Raw genomic sequence first — 18,194 nt, 5'->3', positions numbered from 1 at the left:
ACTTGAGCTCTGAGCAACTGTGAAGTCATTGTCAGTTAACAGCAAGTGGCAAAATGGCTGCCCCCTGGAATGGATAAAAGGGAGTGGATTTTTATACTTAATTCATATTCCACAAACATACAATTTAAATTAGAATGCCGCGTTTAGACTAGTGTGGGCACAGAACATATTAATGTCAAGGAAACTTTAAACTAGACATACTCTCTTATGACTTTAACAACTGTCATGTTGTTTACTTATTAACTGTATCACACCGCTGTTATTTAATTTTCAAAATAACCATTTTGAAAAAACCAAACATGAGTCCCACATCGCCGTTATTTTTTTATTAGTGGTAGTCAGGATGGCAGCCAGACAGCAAAGCGTGATAGCTGTGTCTTGTGGCCAGTGACTCCACGTGAGACGAAAATAGTGTAACGTGTCAGTCTGCGGGGAGGGCTTCATACCAAATATCAAAACAACCAGCACTGAGCAGCTGCGAGGCACACGGTTGGCATTGTCCAGCTCTCAGAGCTTTTTCTATATCTCTTTGACTCCACCTTATACATTGTACTCATCCAAATTTACTCTTCTGAGAGACAAAGCTGTTGAGAATGTCGCGAGGCAGCTTCGTCTTCACGTCCGATGCTTTACGCTCGCTCCAACTGGACGAGGACACGCTGGAGAGACACAAGCACGAGCAGCGCTTGGCCTCCCATCATCTGCTGAGCTTTGCTCTGAAGAAAGAGACCTGGGACAGGACGCCTTTTCGGTCCAGCGTTACGCTGAGGCCGGCTGTGTGCCGAGATGTGGTGATCCAAAACGTTCTGTACACGGGCAACTTGGAGGCTATGCGGCGCCTCTTTCCTCGAGGATCCACCGCCAGCCTCATCATCGAGCCGCAGGGTGGGGAGATGCGCTGGGTCGCCCGGGGGGAGGGTAAGAGACGACATCTGTCATCATTAGGATTTAATTTCGCAATTCGGCACGTGGTAGCTGGTCGCCTAATTTATGAGGATTGTGTTTTCGAGAGACCCACGTTCAATGGGGGCGTGGCATTAACTTGTTCTGTACAATAGATTGTGATGGTATGCAAATCTCGAGCAGCATGACGCCTCTGCAAGTCAACACGAAACACAGAAACGGATTATTTTTAGAAACCTATCACGAGGTGACATTGCATGAGGAACACATTGATGAGAAATGTTTGTCATAAAATCCACAGCATCGGTGCTCATGGACTGCAAACCTTGAGCCAAAGACAAACCAATGTTGCAGCCATTACTTGTTGACTGACTGGTTCTTAAATGCCTTACCCCACCTGATAGATTCAGGGTCAAAAATTGTCATTTTAGAGTAGTTCTATCTGTGACTGGTTGCTGCTTACACGCTACACCCAAGAGTGGCTCGAATCTGCGCCGGCATAGTTTACTGGGTCATATCACATTGCCTCCAGAAATAGCCTCGTCTGCTCAAACAACACACATAACCGCGTTTATCTTCATGGAAAAAGTACTAGTCCAGAAGTAGTTCGGCAGAAGCGATGGCTTACGTGGCGTCAAAGGTGAAGTGGCACAAGCCAAAGACGTTCCGCAGCGACGTGATCGCCGTAGCCAAGGCCACAGGTTGCGTCCTGCGGTTTTGGAACTCCCTGCTTGTGGGCGACGAGCTGACGCTGGTCAGCATAATGGACGATGATGAATACGTCTACTTGATTGACGCCACTTATGACACCAGCAACATAGACGAGTGGACCAACTTCAGATTTAACTACAGAAGCTTGAGTAGGTTTTTCAAACAGTTCCACGTACTGCCAATGGAGGGACGAACTTGTGCTTTGTGTAAGTGTTCGAACCATGAATCTCACTGTCCTTCTTTCGTCTCGGCAGGGCTTTGGTCGCTGACGTACGAGCAGGAGCTCACAACGCCGCTTCACATCACGGCTGGTCGAGGCTTCACCGAATGCCTGAAACACCTGCTGCAACGAGGAGCCAGTGTGGACCTGGCGCCAGGTGGCATCACCGCCTTGCACGAGTCCTGCGTCCACTGTGAGCCAGAGTGTACCAGACTGCTGCTAGTCCACGGTGCCAACGCCAATGCTGTCTCAGAGGATGGCCGTATGCCTTTGCACTTGTGCTCCAGCCCCGAGTCCTTCGAGTGAGTATTGTGTCGTGTAAAACCAGAAAAAAAATATGCCGATCGCAAATTGACTTCTGCTCTTCCCAACCAACATCTGTAGATGTGCCAAGTACCTCCTTCAGTATGGCGCTGCAATCAACGGCCGCACTGTGGATGAAGACGACACTCCCTTGCACGTGGCAGCCAGGAACGGTCTGAGGGACCACGTCCAGCTCTACTTGCGCTACGGAGCCGCCGTGGACAAAAAGAACGACGAAGGCCTCACGCCCCTGAACGCTGCCTGCTCGCAGCCGCAGGAGCTGCAGGACCTCCAGCGCTACTTCAACTTGTGCCAAATTCTGATCAAGGCCGGGGCTGACATCCACACTACAGACCAGGACAAACATACGCCATTGCACATGGCGTGCAAGAATGTCAACGCAGACTTGGTTGAGCTGCTGTTGGCCAACGGGGCCGGCGTGAACGAAATGGACTACGGCGGTGAAGCCCCTATGCACAACATCCTCAAGGTGGTTTGCTACAAACTTGCCCATAGTCCTGAGAGGGTTGTCCGTGCCCTGCTCAATCACGGCTCCATCCGAGTGTGGCCCGGAGCACTTCCCAAGGTAGGAAAGCAGCTTTCCAAGCTTTTGTACACATTTGTTGCGTTTCTGTTATAAATGCTTCTAAAATATGCAATATTAACCGTCCCACTTGTCAGTACTGGGGGTTCTTCGGTTTTACAACAGAAGTCCTTTCTTAGGATGGTGACGATGTTATCAAATTGTGCATATGAGTTGCTCTAACTAATCTTTGCTAATTCGTGGATGGGAAACTTGGCGGCGGCCACTTTGAGTTGTCCAGTGATTAATCTTCTAAAAAAAAAAACTAAATTTGTTCCTTTTTTAGACAATACAGCACAATACTATACGTCTTTTTTTTTCATCGCAATGCACTGTGTCAGGGCGGCACGGTGGATGGCTGGTTAGCACGTCGGCCTCATAGTGCAGATGTGCAGGGTTCGATTCCTTCAGACCTTCCTGTGTTGAGTTTCCATGTTCTCCCCGTGCCTGCGTGGGTTTTCCCTGGGTACTCCGGTTTCCTCCCACATTCCAAAAACTTGCATAGCAGGTTAATGAAACACTCCAAATTGTCTTTAGGTGTGACTGCGAATAGTTGTTCGTGTATGTGTGCCCTGCGATTGGCCATGGTAGGCAACAATGTCATGTTATAAACTGCACGGCTTGATAGATTTTGTTTGCCTATTTACACAAAAAGTTCAGACTGTCACACCGGTAAAGGTCACTTGCCCTTCCTCCTGTGCCAGTCTGATTGTTGGCCCCGCCCTGATTGTTCGCCCCTGATGGTCCTTCACTTGTGTTTAACCCTTTCATGCACCAATAATGATAACCTGTAACCTGATCACATGATAGGCTGTCCGCTGGAGTAACCGCTGTCCCCGAAAGGGTTAAATAGTCCTTGTCTCCGTTTGTCCCCTGTCAGTGTGTTTCGTCTTTGTGCGTGCAGTCAAGCCTCTCGCCACAGGCCTGACCAGCCCTAGCCATGTTTCAGCGGTCGCTGAACCTCAAGTAAATCTCCCCTTTGCTCTCAACAGTGCAACTGTGTCCTGTGTCCAAGCCTGGTACTGACACAGACTTTAATTTATTTGTGGATTTGTGGGAAATTGGCCAAGGAAAACCAATTGCTTTCCCCAATTTTTTTTAAATTCATGTATGTATTTATTTGTTACCGTATTTTCCACACTAAAAGGCGCACTGGATTATGAGGCGCACCTTCAATGAATGGCCTGTTTTGTAGTTTTTTTTCATTTATTGGACGCACCGAATTATAAGACGCAATCTACAATGCATCCACTAGATGGAGCTATGCTCAAGGAAATAACAACAGAACGATCAGATGTCAGTAAAACGTATTAATAAAGCAGCGACACAGTTTACTTAACCAAGAGCAAGTTATAACATTGACTCGTTAACGTTGAACTCTCTTGCCGCTGCTCTATTTCCGTGTTCAACTGCGTAACCCGATCGCCTTAAGTTTGAACTCTGCGTTGTAAGCATGTCTCTAGCAAGGAGCCATTTTGGGGTCAACATATTATCGTAAAATAATCATGCACAAGGCGCACCGTATTTTAAGGCGCGCTGTGAGCTTTTAAGAAAATGGAAGGCTTTTCGGGGCGCCTTTTAGTGCGGAAAATACGGAACAATTTTCTACATTAGACATCTCAGCAAAAAATTAATGACTTTATTAATAAAGGAAATTTGTATTTTTTTTAAGCTAACCCAATTTGGTGCAGATCCAAATAGTGTTTTTTTGTTCGGATATTCACGTTCTCGCTTTGACAGGAGCTACGAGTCAATAATTAGCCAGTTTGGGATCAAGGTGTCTAATTTTGCATCATTGGTGAGCGGTGCACTTTTACCACCTTGACATAGTGTCATTTTCAAGACCTCTCAACTTCCCAATCCTTCCCCGACACAACATGCAGCGTTGCTCTCGATGCAGCAGGAAACAGACTCACAACTACAGAGTGCACCCACGTGCACCAGACCAAAAAAAAAAAACCCGCCTGCTTCCTAATTAGGCGAGTGTTAATAGGAGATTAATTAGCACTAATTGCATAATTTCCAGTTAGACCCCCGGAGGGAGCCCCAATCTGTTCATTTCACAAGTGTTTAATTACTTTAGTTCTTTTGAATCTATGGCGCTGGCTCACAAACTCCAGATAATGGCAATAGTTTTGAATCCTGTCGCGTTTCTCCGCATTGTGATGTTGATTTTCAGGTTCTGAGGCACTGCTCTCAATCGCCGCGCACCATCGAAGTGCTGCTCAACTCCTACAGTCAACTCACAGTCACCGACACCTGGGTTGAGTCTGTACCGCCCGAGGTCTTTGAGGCAAGTGTACCCGTGGATGGAAACCATCGCTTTTTACAACGCATTGTACTTAGTGGAGTTACACACAGTACCGATTTTTATCCCTTAATCATTTTTTACCATGTGCGAGATTCCACACAGAATATTTTGTGTCCTTGCGTTTAGAGTAGCTTTTATGATTTTGATGCCATGGTGCCACTTTCTGTCATGTTTGTAAATGTTAGTGTACACGGTGAATATTGCACTGAAGCTTGAGTTGGAAAAAAAAAATCCTGAATGGAATCAAAATTGTCAGAAAAATCGCAATTTTATTTTTTTCAGAAAATTGTTCAGAGTCCTTGAAATAACACAAAACATGCCGACGACTCAGAGAGACTGAGTCAGCTTGAAATAATAACGGCATAATGACTGATGGATTGACATGCCCACCACTGGTAGTAGTAGCAGTAGTCGTCAAAGGAAGATGAAGAGGAGAAACGGATGAAGCTGGGCAAGCTTGTTGGATGGTCTCATAAGTAAATTATAGTCGCAATTGCTTCCAGGTCGCTTTTGTTGTGCAATATCCCTTGTGAGACAAGTTACATTCAAACACTCAACACAAGTTGCATTTGTCATTTTCAATCCCCAAATCCAGGACTCATGTGACCACATTGTTGACCACTCTTAGAAACATTATAAAAACAGGTTTGACATTTACGATCACCAGGCAAAGCCGTTTTACGAGTAAATCGGAGAGGACAAGTCACTCTTAACACAGACCACAGCACGGGATCATTTTTTAAAGAGACATCTCCATCTAGACCCTTTGCAGACTTTTTATCGAAAGAGATGACGAATGGTCGAATTAGGGCCAGTTATGGGTAGAGGTGTGCCTGCCATTTTCATCCGAAATGTTTTGCCTTCAAGTCTCAAACTTTGCTCGCTTGCTTTTAAAATATAATATAAGATTTGTTTACAGCAACAAAAAACAACAACAACAAAAAAAGGGAGACATGAGCTCTTTTTTTTTTTTTTTTTAAATTCTTCCCCACCAGGCGCACCAGGAGTTCTACGAGTCCGTCTTCTCCCTAGCACGGACTCCTCGCTCCCTGCAGCACTTGTCACGATGCAAACTGAGGGTTTATCTGGAGGGAAGACTCAACAAAGTGGTCCCAAGGCTCCACCTGCCAACATTTATCAAGCACTACCTGCTTCTGGATTTCAGAGGTTATGTGCACTAGTTAAGCACTTTTGATAAGTCCTATTCAAGAGTCTGCTGCTGCTAGAGATCAATATTGCACGAGTTTGATTGGTCTTGACTTCAGCCTTTAAGCTTGCTTCCTTTTTCACCACGAGAGGGCGCTAGAGACTTAATCTGATGAAGTACCGTTTTCCCGGTGCTCATCCTCGTTTCCATCGATCCCGACATCATTCGTCGTCCATCTCCTAACGAACATATGCTCACTTCTATATTAATCACGTTTTGCCTTCGTATTGATAAGCCTCTTTGCATTTTATTTGATTTTTTTTTTACCTATTAAATGTTCAGATTTTTATGTGAATGTCCACTGCGTGTTGCACTTTGCCCAATTCCAAGCATTTAATTGCACGGTCGTTTATTTGCAATAAACTTGAAATTGAATTGGACACGAGGAATTTCACTTGTTTGTCTTTCGTTTTCTTCATATGTTTTCATTCGCACGATCATTTTGCTCTATCTTTAAAGTCATAATTTAGAGCAAAATCGGATGAATGCTCACTGCATAATTTTCACTGCGGATGAGAACGTTTTTGAAGATCAGCAGACATTTGAATTGGTGTGAGGAAAACACAGTCCAGGTGAATCTTCGGAAATGAATATCACCGAGGAGTTAATTAATTTCAGTAGTTTTATTCAAAACGTCAAAACTAAGAACTGACGCTCACAATTATGTTTCGGGTGAGTTCTTGGTTTTTTTTTTATTAATGATAAGCTTTTGACGGTGTATCAAAACTAATCAAATAAAACCATCCAATAGTTTTGTGTCGTGACTCCCTATGAGTTTACTTTTTGACTTTTCAATGTTAATAAGCTTTCCATGGCATTCTAATTTATTGCGTTGCACTTGCAACAAAAAAAAAATGCTTTCAACAATCTGATTTTTGTTTCCAAAAGAGGAAAACATATAAACACATTTCATTTTAATGAAAAAAGTTTTTTTTCCTGAATCCTATAAGCGAAACATACATTTTAATTATGACAAAAACCATAATTTGAAACACTTTTTACATTCAGTACATTCAGTTTATTTTATCCATAACACTAAATACCCACAAAATAATCATGACAATTGGAAGGATTTGAGTTAACATTATTTTTGCTGTTAGCAGCACACTGAAAAAAAAATTATATATCGTCCAGTGTTTGCACAAAATAAAATCATCTGCTTCTGGATAAATTTTTAAGGTGGTGATTAGTATACTTAATGTATCTGGACCCAGACGATTATATTTCGTGCCACCATCTCACGAAATAAAAATAGTCAATTCAACAACTACTTTTTTTCTGTGTACTATAGTTAAATAGGGCGGCACGAGATGGGGATTGTTTTACGACGCATGAATTTATTCTCTTGTCTTAAAAAAAATGATCTTGTTAACAACAGGGCGGTACTGCGATTAACCGGTTATCACGTCCGCCTCACAGTGCAGAGGTGCAAGGTTCGATTCCGGCTCCTTCCTGTGTGGGATTTGCACGTTCTCCCCCGTGCCTACGTGGGTTTACTCCGGTATCCTCGCACATTCCAAAACCACGCATTGCAGGTTGCAGCACTCTAAATCAGGAGTGCCCAACCTTCTTCGACTGTTCCAAGCAACCGACCTCCCGCGATCAACCCGCTACCGCGAGTGCACGCATACAGAGACGCATGCCAACGACGAGCAACAGCCATAACGACCCGAACATGACCGAAACTCAAAAAAGTGGCGACAAGAGTGTGCGCGTTTGTAAAAAGGAATCGGTGCCTACCTCGGAAGCGGCGACATGGGACGCACTTTGGCGGCGTCGTCAGTGTAACAACGTCGCCATTGTCGCTCACGCGTCCCGTTAATCTGCCTTTTTGGCGCTTTAAATTCCCATTCTTTGCCAGTGCCATCGGTGAACTGTACATGAAACAAACTTTGAATGGAAAAAAAAAAAGATATAAGGCAACAGCTGTGATCGCAAAGTGCAACCCCAGACTGCTGACAGCTAACAACTTCCGGTGATGCAGGTCACGCGCCGCCACGGGTTAAAGGTGACCTGCTTTGTTATATTATTTTCTTTTTCAAATATTTTTTTTGAAAGTGTGAAAGCTTAGGGTGCAGTATGCACTAACACAAAAATATAGAATATTAATAACACGCACACAGACATACTTTTTTAAAAATCCATTTCCCCCCTTGACTCCTGCGATAGGCTTGGGACCAGTTCGTGGGCTACCAGTCGATCGCGATCGACTGGTTGGGCAACCCTGCTCTAAATTATCCCTAGGTGAGGGTGTGTGCATGAATGTTTGTCTTTGTGTGCCCAGTGATTGGCCGACAACCAGTTTAGGGTGTCCCCCCGCCTCCTGCCCGACTACAGCCGGGATGGGCTCCAGCACGTCCGCGACCCTCGTGAGGATAAGCAGACTAGAAAATTAATGGATGGGATAGTTATAGCCGTTACAATAACACTCTGTTCAAATAAATGGGTACTCAAAACAATTCTTGTCTTGTTAGACATCTCTTTATAACTATAGGCAACCCATGAGGCATAAACGATGGAAAGGTTTTACGCACCCAATAAGTCGTCTCCCTATTTTTATTTTTAAATTTTTTAAATCCAAGTCCAAATGAGAGCACGCGGGCTCCGGCACTTTCTCTGTGAAATTATGAGCAAGAGGCTGGCCGGGGCCCTCCACTGTTAATCAGGCTGGGCTGTGATCTGATGTTGCTGTCATGCATGCGTGCAATCAGACGAGCGCTTGGAGAGCTCGGCCACCCGGGACTCAATGGGGCTAATCATCATCGCCATCATCATGATCAGCTCGCGTGCGTGGCCATTTACAAGATGACATGAGCTGACATTATTGCCTCAAGACCAAAGATGCTTTGAATTTGGCCCAGCACAGCAAATAAAAATTGTGCTTATTTTGGTCCATTTGGAAACATACAGACCCCCACGATTGCACCCCCCCCCCCAAAACTTAAAACTAATGTGACTTTGGCCATGTTGCAAACCCACGCTGCAGTTGACCTCGCACAGATACGCCTTTTATCTGAATCTAATTTTCCCAAAGTATCTCTCTCCAGGGAACAATTGTTGCAGCACTTCTTTATCCGGGGCCAAACACATTGTTTGGAGGGGCACCGGAGAAGAGGCCAAGAGAGACGGGGAGGGAGCTGGGAGGTGGAGAGATGGGGGGGGGGGGGGGGACAGCTGCCTCGACTCCCTTCCAGACGCTTAGCGAGTGGGGGTGGGGGGGGGGCACAAAAGGCTTGGTTGTTTTGAATCCACAGTAATTGCTAATCATCAATCAAAATTAATAATAGCTGATTGGCTTGGTGTGGTCGACGGTGATAGAAGGGGAAGGACTTGGATGTGGGGGGGGGGGGGGGGGCTCCCTACTGGGAAACGACCGCCTCTCAGGACGGCCAAAAAGTCAGAGGCTGAATAAGGAAATGAAGCGTAATTTGAGGAAGATGGATGAGCCCCCGGGGACCACAACCCCCCCCCCCCACCAAACCCCCCACCTTTGCACATGATAACCAATGCGCTCGCTCTCGCCCTCCCTCACTCTCGTTGCGTGCTCACATCACAGAGGGAGGAGTTGCCAAAGAGCCCCAGAGCCCAGGCAGCGTGTGTTGATGTGACAAATAAGACGGGCGCAAAGCGGAGAACACAAGCGGACTGCGCAAAAACCTCGTTCTAGTTCCACTTTCGGGGATGCGGCTCAGGATCTTCTTGCGAAAAGTTTGACATTTTTGGGGCGGGGGAGGGGACAAAAGGGGAGTTTGCATGCAAAGATGCAGAGACCGGGAGGGCAAGGGACTGCCTTTTCCATCGATTCCCTCATCGGGACCCCCCAGCCCAGACCGGGACACCTGCTCTATACGGGCTACCCCATGTTCATGCCCTACAGACCCCTGGTCATCCCGCAGGCCTTGTCCCACTCGCCCCTCTCCTCCGGGATCCCTCCACTGGCGCCGTTGGCGTCCTTCGCGGGCCGCCTCACCAACACTTTCTGCGCCAGCTTGGGCCAAGGCGTGCCGTCCATGGTGGCGCTCACCACCACCATGCCCAACTTCTCCGACCCGCCGGACAACTTTTACCCGCCCCAGGAGCTGCCGGGACCGCGTCTGAGCGCTGCCGAGTCCGGCGCGAGGAGGCAGGAGAGCCCGCACTCGGACGAGCTGCACGGCCGGGAGAAAAGCTCCGAGTTGCTGAACTTTTCGGAAACTTTTCAGACGATATCAGGTAAGCTTTGTCCCCCGATTGAATGCTGTTGTGAGACGTTTGACTGGAACTGCTGAAATATGAGTCATTTTGGAAAGGATCGAACGTCTGATCATTTAATAATCATCGATTGGCTGTTTTGTCGTGCTATAATTTCAGAAAAGCCTTTTCGTTACATTTATGTCCCATTAAAAATGAAAACGCGTTGGCCTGCTCACTCCAACGAATTTAAAAGGACTACTTCACCACTATTGGTCCGTTTCAGTGATGAAAAAGCGGCGCATAAATACAACACGTGTGTGGAAAAGTCATTCTGAGTAATGTTCATGACATCATGGCAACTGTTTTTTTTTGTTTTTGTTTTTTTTACTTTGACCGAGAGATTCCTCAACGAAATGAGCGGCGCTCAGAAGATGAGTTTTGCTTGTGCATTCTATTCATTAAAATACATTTTATCTACCTCTTTTTTTATTCACGTAAATGCACTCTTAAAACTGCCCTGTCAACGCAATTTTGGGCAAATTTGGACCGACTCGGAACTTGGGTCAATTTGACTCAACTTGTCTTTCCTTTTTTTTTCCTTAAAAAAATAAATAAATCCAAAGATCGGTCAAAATGACCCGAAAAGCGTGTCGGTCCTGTTTTTGACCAACATCGGCTCTTTTTTATGACGAGGCGGTTTTAAGGGCGTCTTTTATTCCTCATCAAATGAACCCCCCCCCCCCCCCCCCTCCGCATCGTTTAACTATTCTTTTGTCTTTAAAAGGCGAGACCAAGCTGTACAGTTCAGACGACGAGAAAGCGGACCCGAAGTCCGCCGAGGCCGCGTGCAGCGATCGCGACGACAGCTCCGCGGACAGCGAGAACGAGAGCTTCTCGGACGGCAACACGTGCGGGCCACTGTCGCAGAAGGCCAAACTCAAATTGGGGCCCCACGACGCGCTGCCGCCCGGTGCCTCCTCGGCGGGCAAGAGCCGCCGGAGACGAACGGCTTTCACCAGCGAGCAGCTGCTCGAACTAGAGAAGGAGTTCCACTGCAAAAAGTACCTTTCGCTCACCGAGCGCTCGCAGATCGCGCATGCGCTCAAGCTGAGCGAGGTCCAGGTGAAGATCTGGTTCCAGAACCGACGCGCCAAGTGGAAACGCATCAAGGCCGGCAACGTCAACAACCGCTCGGGGGAGCCCGTGAGGAACCCCAAAATTGTGGTGCCCATCCCGGTGCACGTCAACAGGTTCGCGGTGAGGAGCCAGCACCAGCAGATAGAACAAGGGACGCGGCCGTGAACGCTATGACGTCACTGAAAAAAAGAAAATCGAAAGAAACACTTAAAGAGACTCCAGCGTGAAGCACAAAGTGGAGTGAGGACTGGAAATATTCTGTCACTTTTATTTATTGATTTGTGAATATGTACATAACACAACCGTACAAATGGGCACTATCACCAGAATGTGTATTGTTTTCTTTTTTCGTAATTTATACGTCAGGCCAAAACTTTCTGTTTGTTGCATGTGATTTTCTCATTTTGCGGCGAGTCTGTTTAACTTTTTTTTTTGTTTGTTTTATTGGTGGGCGGGGGTTGTTTTATACAATGTGTTTGCATGTAAGAAGCTTTTGCTTCGGAAGTACCACATTGCATAGATCATGAAACGAAAAGGACCAAACAAGGGACAAGTGTAAAGTCGAGTGATCTAATAAATCTGTTCCTATATAAAAGTCTCATTCAACTTTGAATCTTTCACCCGGTTAGAACACTGACAATTGACATTTTGTATGTCAAAACCTAAACGAAAAATCGGTGTAAACTTTCGACATTTAAAAAATATAATTTTGGAAAAAAGTCTCTCATACAAATGTAACGTTTTAGATTTTGTAAATAGAAATGTCAAAGAATAGTTACATGTGTAAAAAAAAAATCACTGTAAACGACCTGCTGGGATTTAGTTTGCTTGCCATGGAAATGTGAAATTCAGATAAATAAATTAGTGAATTGATTTGGTGACAGCGGACTTAGTGGACTGACATGTGGACTGATGGAGCACTGACATCAACTTCTCCTTCATTCACAATTATGCAAAAAGGCCATCCCAATCTGAAACAATTGAATACAGAATGTTATGGTGTAGAACAATTATGATTTGATGGGGGGGGGCAGCTTTTCTTTTGGTTAATATAACAAAAAAATAAACATTCCCCCATCAAGGGTCATTTTGGTTTTATAGTCGACTGAGGGGTGTGTTAGAATAATATATTGCATCTTGCATGTGTGTATTCGTGTATGTGTGTATATGTATATACAGTATATATATATATACTGTATATACATATACACACACACACACACACCTATTTCCCTATTCCGTCTCTTCTTGAGAATGGAATGGAATTTGCATCATGTTACAGGATTATACTTTTAAATGATTAAACAGAGAGCATGTTGGTAAAAAATAAAACAAACCACTAAGTACTGTAATAATAATAATACTCACACTCAGTTTCTCCCAAATAGTTCTGCTTCCATCAGTCATGTCAAACATAAAGCAACAATGAAAAGCGCGCATATCCCAAATAATATCTGACCACATCCAGTGACAGGAAAGGGAAGTGCAGGGCTTTTGGTGTTTTATGCAAAGCTCACATCCTTGCGCTTTCTCTGAAGGCTCTCCAGATCAAGCTGGAATCATTTCACCTTTTCTTTCCAAAATAGACTGCGGACTCCACAGCCCCGCTCGTGTTACTGCCGCAGCACCTGTTGGAAGAATCGTCAAATATGTCTTCATTTCAAATTGCCTACCCAATGCCAACTGTAGTGCTTCAATATTTGTCCAGGATTTGGAATTTCAACTGAGTGACCTTGTCAACATTTCCAGCTCATCCTTAAAGACTGTAACACCAGGATGGGGAGACAAGTTTTGATGATTCCATCCAGGGATCTGATTAATTGGGCTGCTCAATTCCACGACACTGTGCTACAGCTATTTCGGGTGACAGGGAGTGATGCCGCTATAACCTCATTATTGTTGTCACCGTGTTGATCTCCAGTTTGCTTGCCGCTATTATGTGTGAAGGACACATAAATCCGTTATGGTGACAAGCTCTCCTCCATTCAAGTCTTTAGTGAACGACCGCTTGTCACACAGCCCACTCCACTTCCAAACAGAAACATCAGAAATTCTTCCTGCGTACAGTAGGACCACCAAAGTAGAACACAAGCCACTCTGTGCAATGCTGGTTCACTTCCAAACTGGTCTAAATCCAAAACAGTGAAGCCAGAATGGAAATCATGTCAAATGGATTCATTTATATGCGTTACAAAACCTTTATTTCAAGGGAAGTCAAGTCAAACATTTTCTTTCCAGCAATGTGTTCTAGGGATGGGCCACTTAAATGTTGGAGGGGGCCATAATATTTCATCAGTGCAACAGGGGGACGGGGGGGGGGGGGGGCTGAAAAGGACCATGACAAACAGTTCCTAAATAAATGTCGTTTTTAAAATCTGGACAAAATATGTGTTTTTAATTTTCATTTTTGATACATTTTTCAAAGCATGTATAGAAGATCCACTCTCCTCACCCCGCAGCAAAGATTTTGAAGCAAACAACAAAATAACCATCTACTGTACTGTATTTTTTTTTCCAGTGCAAAAAACTCTGTTGCATAAAAAGGACTTTCAAGGATGGTACAAAACTGCTGAACAGCAAACCACCATTAAGTGCAAAAACTCATTTAGTAATTCATTTTTTTTCTCACAAAAATGAACTCAGTACGTTAATATTATTCAGGTACTATGTTTTCTTACACTGCATGTAAATTCCATATCTGCAATAAATATATAAATGATGAAGCCGATTCCAGTAGTATCGGACAGTAAACAAAGTGCAACAAAGCCATATCTGCCATCTAGTGGTGATTAGTGATATTACAACTTAAAGCTTCAATCCACCCCCGCATATTCACAGTTCGGAATGCACGGATTCGTATAGTCACATTTTTTTTCATTAATTTTTTTCTGGGATTTTCCCCGATGTCTTCTCCATTTTTCATGGAAAATGTATTTTGAATATTTACCAGCGCATTTGGATATTTTTAGGGTTTGTAAAATAAATACATAAATAAATGAATAAATGACCACCAATTTTTTTTTTCTTTTAAATTAATGAAGGGGTGGGGTCACACAGAGTTTGGTCACGGGCATCATACGTTGGCAGTTGACCATTCCTGTTATGTTGTATGCGCTTTCACTAGTCTAAACACAGTATTCTGATTAATATTGTGTTTATTGAATATGAATTAAGCAACAAAATTGACCTGTTCCTATCCGTCCCAGGGGGTAGACATTTTGCCACTTGTTAACAGTGCCGGGCGGGCTCCATTAATGACGATTCTTCTGTTTCCTGGGCTTAGTCATACAGTTCAGCACCCACAGATTTGCATATTCATGATTTGGATATATTTTTCATTTTTCAACATTTTTTCTATATTTTGGATTTTCCCAGTTTTATGGGATTTTTTTTCTGCATGTCCCCCATTTCTTTTGGAAAAAAACGATGTCAACGAGTGAATGTTTATCAGCATTTTTTAAAGAAGAAAATAATTAGGTTGGGGGGGGGGCAACTAGCGGGCCGCAGGCAGGCCACAGGGCGCCAGTTGCCCATTCTTGCCATAGCAACAGCATGTTTTGCTGTTGACATTTTTCCCGATGGAACTGGAGCATCAGACAATGTGGAAGGAATTATGAACAGTTCAACATAAAAGTGCGAGTGCAAGAAAAAAAAAGCCGACTAGAACATCTGAAATTTACTAGGGATTTGCCCGAGGCATTTTGAATGGTGTTAATTGTATGCGGAAAAGTTGAGTTGGGAATAATGCACTTTGGAAGTAACCTGTCCAACACTGATCCATCCATCCATCCATTTTCCGATCCGCTTTATCATCACAAGGGTCGCGGGGCGTGCTGGAGCCTATCCCAGCCATCTTTGGGCAGTAGGCGGGGGGCACCCTGAAGCGGTTGCCAGACAATCGCAATGCACACACAGACGAACAACCATCCGCGCTCACACTCACACCTGGGGACAATTTAGAATGTTCAATCAGCCTGTTGTGCATGTTTTTGGAATGTGGAAGAAAACCGGAGTACCCGGAGAAAACCCACGCAGGCCCGGGGAGAACATGCAAACTCCACACAGGAAGGCCGGCACTGGAATTGAACCCGGCACCTCTGCACTTTGAGGTCGACGCGCTAATGACTGGCTCACCGTGCCTCCCAGGTTGCCACTCATCAGAGTGAATTGCTGTATTTGCTGAAGATTCAGGAGACATTTTTGCCTTTAGTTTACCACAAGCAATTTAAACACACCTGACACAGGGACCGGGAATGTGTTTGTGACCACCATGCTACAGGGCTATTTATGTTAATTAGCATAAGTATTTGATATTCAATTGTATTTTTCAAATTACAATCATGAGAAACCAGATACAATTTCCTGTTCTGGGGTAAATTGTATCTCTCCTCTTTGATATCAGTGGTTCAAACACAAAAGCCAGGTGAGGAGTTAAATCTTCAGATGCTCCCCAGGCTCAAGTCGCGTCATTTGACTTTTGAGGCCAGTTCTTCCCCATTTTGGTTGAACTCCAGATTGTCGAACATTTGGAGGATGGACAAAAATTTCCACCTGGAGAGCGACGGGAAGGATACCGTTGGGGGGCGAGCGCGTTGGTGGGTGTGTGGCGTCCGTACAGTGATGTATGGGCAGATGCATCAAATCGCACAAGATAAACAAGCGATGAGTTTCATCAGGGCCATCATGGCTTTAATTTGGCTGCCTAATGAGTCAGATCCAGCGGCGGAGATAAGAGTTGTCAGAGGCTCGGCTCTAATGAATTTCTTGCCACTTGTAATCAAGGTTGCCTGTCTGAGGTTGGGGAGGGGGGGGGGCGATGATTAATGGAACCCTGGAGGATTCCCTCGGCCCTCAGCCTTCATTACAGCTAATGCATTCTCAGGCAAATTAACAGAGAAACGCTGGCAAAAGCCAACGGGCGTGGGGGGGGGGGAAGAAATGTCGCCGGGGCGATGGGAACCAAGCGTTTATGTACAACAAAGCTCAGAGAGGAAGAGGAGGAGGAGGAAGGTGGGATGTGTGGATTAGGGAGTGCGAAAGGGACGCAGCGATCAGGCAAGATGAAGCTGAAATTGATGAATGGATATTGAGGTCTGGGGGGGGGTGAAGCAGGGAGAACATAATTACGAGTTAAAGAGGTTAAAAGGATGTAACAGGAAGCAAATGTCTATGTAATGTAGCATATGCAAATGAAGACAGCTCATTAGCCAAAGCTCTGCTCAGTGCCTCCTTGACACAACATTGATGCTCGTATGCGCATCGGTGTTCTAAAGGGAATCAAAAGGGGGGAATATGGAAGGAATGTTTTGCAAATATGCTTTCGTCACTCGTTCATCTGTCAGCCTCAGAGCCACCTCCGCACTTGCGGAGGTAATTTGTCTGAGAGGAGGCGGGCGGCGGAGAGCCCTCCTCACTGCTCAGCATCCGTCAGCAAATAGCAAAACAAACAGGCGGGCCGGCCAACCGAACAAACGCAGCCCTTTAATTACACTTTCTTTGCCTTGTAATCGTCTCAAAAATTGCATTGACTGTCTTAAAATGGCTTGAAACTTTGAAACCATGCTAATACTAAGTCAGTTCAGTGCAGTTGGCAGCTACATGAGGATCATTCGGCAAGACCTGAAAGTAAAAGTCCCGACCGATTCATCGGCTGATATTAGCGCTTCCATAATTGACCAAAAAAAAATTTTTTTTTTCAACACATCAACACAGTACAACATAGGACAAAGATTAACAACATTCAATCACCCTCCTCCTTCCGGGTTGGAACCGGCCTGACCTGGAATATGCAAAATTGCTTCAAATGAGCAGTCACTGAAATGCATCCTTTAAACACTAACATTTCTCACCTAAATGCAGACAAACATTCAATACATGGAAATGGTTGTGTGTGTGTGCGCGCGCGTGTGTGGTGTAAAAAACAGACAAACAAACCAAAAAACCCTCCCTAAATTATATTATATAAAATATTGGAAAGAAACTGAAGAAAAAAATCCAACCGTATATGCTGTCAAACCCTTGGATTATTAACAACGGCAATAAAGAACGTCCCCGGGTAAAGGAGATTCTGTTGTGGGGTTATGTGTTATTTTACGCATCCCATCATTGATTTCAATGATCGATCGGCAAATTATGACATTACAAATGATCACCGATTCTGCATAACGCAAAAAATAAAAAGCCAGCCAATCAATTTTGTGTCAAGTCTCGTCATTTATCAGTCAGTTTACATAGCCTGGCGTGATGTAAGATTATGAGCACAACTGTGTATATATCTTTTTTGATTCATTGCTCAATTAATCCGTTTTTGGAATTTTATTCTGCCAAATAACTGGATCAGCATTGGCTTCAACAGATCCATATCGCAGAGCTGCCAAAAGACAGACTTTGACTTCTGTAACAATTTGGACACATTTCCATATTTTTTACATGTTGTCAAGAACATTACCGCGTTTTTGCAGCGTATTATGATAAAAAGGAGTCTGCGTTGTTAAAACGATGATGTTTAGGGAAAAAAAAATCCCAAATGTTGCGCAACCTACCTCTGAATTCATAAATATTGCTAAATATAATTCCTATTTTACAGATTTTACATTATTGTTATAAATATTATTATGATGATGAATACTTGATGTGCGAGAGGAGA

At 44.5% G+C, this 18,194-nt stretch overlaps 2 protein-coding genes across 2 annotated transcripts; both read left to right on the top strand.

Annotated features, from left to right (window-relative positions):
• The first annotated feature begins 383 nt into the window (after positions 1 to 383).
• asb10 (ankyrin repeat and SOCS box containing 10) lies at positions 384 to 6,553 on the top strand. The gene is made up of 5 exons (XM_086129411.1): positions 384 to 918; positions 1,869 to 2,136; positions 2,219 to 2,723; positions 4,900 to 5,013; positions 6,027 to 6,553. The coding sequence occupies exons 1-5, from the start codon at positions 594 to 596 to the stop codon at positions 6,210 to 6,212; spliced, it is 1,398 nt and encodes a 465-aa protein (XP_085985537.1). The 5' UTR covers positions 384 to 593; the 3' UTR covers positions 6,213 to 6,553.
• Positions 6,554 to 9,780: 3,227 nt separating this feature from the next.
• gbx1 (gastrulation brain homeobox 1) lies at positions 9,781 to 12,143 on the top strand. Its single transcript, XM_086129277.1, has 2 exons — positions 9,781 to 10,450; positions 11,196 to 12,143. The coding sequence occupies exons 1-2, from the start codon at positions 10,000 to 10,002 to the stop codon at positions 11,711 to 11,713; spliced, it is 969 nt and encodes a 322-aa protein (XP_085985403.1). The 5' UTR covers positions 9,781 to 9,999; the 3' UTR covers positions 11,714 to 12,143.
• Positions 12,144 to 18,194: the final 6,051 nt, after the last annotated feature.

The sequence above is a fragment of the Hippocampus guttulatus genome, chromosome 14 (assembly GCF_054856545.1).
Source record: "Hippocampus guttulatus isolate MCC_2025c chromosome 14, RoL_Hgut_1.0, whole genome shotgun sequence".
Lineage (NCBI taxonomy): Eukaryota > Metazoa > Chordata > Actinopteri > Syngnathiformes > Syngnathidae > Hippocampus > Hippocampus guttulatus.
Note: the sequence above shows the minus strand (reverse complement) of the source record. Positions and strands in the feature narration are given on the sequence as shown.

Coding starts and splice junctions, on each gene's coding strand:
- asb10 (XM_086129411.1), top strand. CDS start 594: ATGTCGCGAGGCAGCTTCGTCTTCACGTCCGATGCTTTACGCTCGCTC. Junction 919..1,868: donor CTGGGTCGCCCGGGGGGAGG/GTAAGAGACGAC, acceptor TCGTCTCGGCAG/GGCTTTGGTCGCTGACGTAC. Junction 2,724..4,899: donor GGCCCGGAGCACTTCCCAAG/GTAGGAAAGCAG, acceptor GTTGATTTTCAG/GTTCTGAGGCACTGCTCTCA.
- gbx1 (XM_086129277.1), top strand. CDS start 10,000: ATGCAGAGACCGGGAGGGCAAGGGACTGCCTTTTCCATCGATTCCCTC. Junction 10,451..11,195: donor AACTTTTCAGACGATATCAG/GTAAGCTTTGTC, acceptor TGTCTTTAAAAG/GCGAGACCAAGCTGTACAGT.